This window comes from Acanthisitta chloris, unplaced genomic scaffold, assembly GCF_000695815.1.
Source record: "Acanthisitta chloris isolate BGI_N310 unplaced genomic scaffold, ASM69581v1 scaffold32616, whole genome shotgun sequence".
Lineage (NCBI taxonomy): Eukaryota > Metazoa > Chordata > Aves > Passeriformes > Acanthisittidae > Acanthisitta > Acanthisitta chloris.
Genome location: NW_008677180.1, coordinates 40 through 4,253, shown reverse-complemented (window position 1 = coordinate 4,253; position 4,214 = coordinate 40). Strand labels below are relative to the sequence as shown.

General features: G+C 39.4%; 1 protein-coding gene across 1 annotated transcript in view; it reads right to left on the bottom strand.

Moving 5' to 3' along the window:
* FBXL4 (F-box and leucine-rich repeat protein 4) overlaps positions 1 to 3,466 on the bottom strand; it is a gene marked incomplete at its 5' end in the record, with an annotated part of 25,547 nt that extends 22,081 nt beyond the window's left edge. The window contains one exon of the mRNA XM_009076400.1: positions 3,121 to 3,466. Coding sequence (XP_009074648.1) covers positions 3,121 to 3,466 — 346 coding nt within the window. The remainder of the gene's footprint in view (positions 1 to 3,120) is intronic.
* Between the last annotated feature and the right edge of the window lie 748 nt (positions 3,467 to 4,214).

Below are 4,214 nucleotides of genomic sequence, written 5' to 3'. Positions count from 1 at the left end.
TAAGGCCTTACTCCTTCCACTTTTTAAGCAGCACGAGTTACTCAAGGAACTGGGAAGAAACACATGGACATGAAGTGTCTCCTATGAAATCCTACCTTTTAAGGTAGTTCTGGAGAGGAGATCATAGAATTTTAGGGGTTGGAATGGACCTTAGAGATCATCTAGTCCCAATCACCCATGCCATAGGTAGGGACACCTCCCACTAGACCAGGTAGCTCAAGGCTCCATCCAACCTGGCTGTGAATACTGTCAGGGGTGGGGCAGCCACAGCCTCCCTGGGCAACCTGGGACACTGTCTCACCACTCTCGCAAAAAACCACCAACTTCTTCCTAACACTTAATCTAAATTTCCCCTCCTTCAATTTGTACCCATTGCCCCTTGTCTTGTCACTGCAGCTCCTGACAAACAGTACAAGTAGCTCACAGCTCCTAAGGGCCAGTTAACACCATTCATGATCAGGGAAGGAAAATTCTCTCACCTAGGTCATCCAAGAGTGTGCACTTTCTTCTACAAAAGTCTGTGCCCCAGGAGTCAAGCATTTCTTTTTTTTTCTTTTTTTTTTTTTTGGCAGGAGCAATCTAGACTCTTACAATGTTTTAGAACTCACTCTGCAGTAAGCCATTCCTAATGCCATTTTGAGGAACAGCACAGTCTATGAAAGGACAGTCTGTGGAAGTTTGAGAAAGACACCAAAGGCAAAACACAGGCTGGAGGAATTGCTGCCTACTTAGCACAACCCACTCAGCCTGTGTATTTAGTGAATCACAGAGGGTAGCATGAAAAAGCCTCCAACAGCTCAAATAAGGAATAGGCATATGTATGAAGACTTAGGACAGTTACACATTCACAATCAATATGCATGTACAAAAAAAGTACAATTTTTCATGTACTGTATCAATCAAAACTGGAAGGAGTCAGCAGTTGCCTTCCTTCGTCATTAAAGTTTGAACACTTCCCAGAAAAATCTGACACTTGTCAGTCTTGCAGACACTGTTCCCCTAGTCAATGGGATAAAAGACTGTCACACTACAAAGGACAACATTTTTATTGTTCTGATAACCAAACCTTCCAGCTGGACTAGAAAGTAAGAGACTGGGATTTCTGCTGTCATAAAACCAGTCTAGAAATTGTCTTTTGTAGTTTTCTGACAAATATTCCATCCATACTTCCAGTTACTTTAAATCAAAGCAGAAGAAAAACAAACGTTCTTGGTATTGGCAGATCATATAAATGCATTCATGAAACCAAACATGTTAAAAAATTGATAAAAAAAGGAAGCTGGTAGACAAACAGGAAAGCAGAAAAACCACAATGTAAGTACACAGAGACAGAAGTTTCCCTAGCAGCAACAGGACTACACAAATACTTCCTAAATTGAAATTTTAATATGTATAATCAACCACTTATGGTTTGATTAGATGATCTTGGAGGTCTTTTCCAACCTTCATGATTCTATGGTCTTGTGGAACAGAAAAGAGATTAATCAATCTCTCTTGTATTCTACTATACTACAAATCAATTTAGCCTTTTCAAACCAGAAAAACTCCTATATTTAAATGAAGTTTTAGCTACAATTTCTTTGGATTACTAAAACCAACACGTTTTCAAACTTTCAAGCAGTTATAGACTTTAAGATGTTACAGAATCAACTGCAACTTTGCATATGCAGAGTACTTTTCTTCACTTCAGTACTGACACTCAAGCACCAACAGTAAAATATATTAAACACTATATGGCCTCTGAGGAAAACAAAACCATCAAACCACCACTAGAGCTCACTCAGGATGAAGTTAGTATCCTCACTTATTATTCCACTGCAGCAACAGCAACCGAAAAACCCAAACACAAGCAGCTTGGTTTCAAGAGAAGGGTAAGAGTTGTTACATTATCCTTCCTCTTTACAGGCACAGCAAACTTCTACAGGTTCCCAGGGCACACAGTCACCCAACCACGTGTCAAACTGGGGTACTCAGGGACAAAGGATGTGACAGAACTGAAATACCACTTGATAGATCAGATACTTCTGCAAGTGCCCTGCGATCAGTGGCAGCGTTTCACCATACTCCTGTCACTTTCCAAACGGAGTCTGATTCAAGCCACAAGCACTCTAAGCACTTAATGAGTTACCACAGTAAATTAACACTCGCTGCCTTTGCCAGACACCAGCACACCAAAGAGCAGGAACAACCTTGTCCCTGCCCAAGTCCAGAGGTCTGACCAGCAAGTAAAAGCTCCTTCCCACCACATGCAAACACAGTTTATCTCAGTAGAGGTGAAGATAATTGTTTCATCTCTCCATTCGTACACTAATGAGGGTAGCAGCCTCCATAAACAGCTACACCCCACTGAGAACTGCCTGGCCTGCACACAGCACTCAGCAATTATACTTCACAACCTCATTAGAGTTGAAATTACAGGAAAGAAAATATTTATCTACACAGTCTGAGCACACTTGCAACTGCCATGCTGCCAGGGAATCTGAAAGGATCTTATTCATAACTGTGTTTAGTGCTAATAACAGAATGAAAAATAGCAAACATCAAAACATGATGGTGTACAGAAGTCCAGTTATAAGATATTTTACCTGCACCATGGTTCAAAACTTAGCTGGATGGAAAAATATTTATTTCATAATAATAGGAAAATATGACAGCTTCAAGAACAATGTTCTGGGTTTTTGTAAAAGAGAAACTATGAAAACAAACTTTTAGCCTATTAAAAATTATTTCCACTTCCAGATGTTGATTTAATCTCTTTGTATCTCTTTTGTACAACTCCTTTGTCAAGCACGAGGACTAAAAACTATTGGAAAACTGCTAGAAGCTTCTAGGTTTAAAAGCTAGATATTCAAAGCTGAAGTAACTGGTGTAAAAACTGTGTGAATTCTCAGGTTCTGGAGAAATAGGAGTGCAGGAACTACACTAATATCAGCAAAGTGTCTTGTTAACATTCACCTGTGGAAGTAGAGAGACTTACATAACCCAGGCATACCTATACAGTAACTGCAGGAGATTCACAAGGAATGCAAGGAACTGAGGAAAAAACATCTTGACCCTCTACAGCACCTTTGCACCCTTACTGATCAAGACAATGCCTGAGTATAAACATGCTTTTCTTACCTCATAAGGCAGTTTATCAAAATATCCATTAGTTGACCATTCCCTGAGGGTAACAATGCTGAACTGTTTGTTAAGGGTGTCCATTCCACAGCCAAACTTTTCTTCATCCTCCTCTTCATCTATATCATTCATATCAATCATGGAAGTCTTAAGTGAGAGCACAGGTCTCTCTTTCACACCATGTAGTACCACAGCATCCAGTTCAGTGTAGTAGTCCAGAAGAGAGCTGTTCACTTCCAGTCGGATTAAGTTTGTGGGGAAGTTTATCTGTTTGATACAAGGTGTGAACTGCCGAGCCTGAGGACCATTCACCTTTGTAGGTGCCTCAGACCAAAGTATTTCCCATCTGTGAAAGAAAAATTACACACACATATAGTACAGGGATTAAAAGCAAAGTTACTCAAGCAATTCCTGAATGCAGTTAAGAGGGCTGCAGCTTCTGTCAGAAGTCTTTAACAAGTGAGAAACATGGTTGAAAAGACAATGAAATCTATGTTTTCCCTAGATTTGATAAATATCAAGAATGAGCTTAACAGGGCACACTATTCATGGCCTTAGCATAATTTCTCTGTATTGCTAACTAACAAAACAAGGCGTAAACTCACAGTCATCATTAACAAAACAAGCTGTATACTCACAGTCATGAATTTGTCTTGCTGTTACTCATGCAGGAGTTTTTCTAACATCTCACAGGTGAGGTAACCACAACACATGGATTACAGATGTCTTCATAACGATGGCATGTTAGTGCAATTATACAGGGAACACTCTTGCCAAGTAACCTAAACATCTGATCTCTCCTACCTCCCACAGAAAAAAAAACAAACAAGAAAAATAACCCCACAACTCAGGCTCTAACATCAAACCTGTTCAAATTACAGTATTGCAAGCTAATAATCTAAATCTTACTTTGTTTATCTGTCTAGGCAAGCAAAATGCTTCATTTGCCTTTTAAATACTTTTAAAAGTAATTCACTGTCAAATTAGCAAAGAAAGAATTTTCAAGTAATTTTTTTAAGGATCCTTTGCAAAAAACCACTAGAATTTCCAAACTGCTACACTGAAGTTTTTCTCCTCTTTAGTCCAGTGACAGA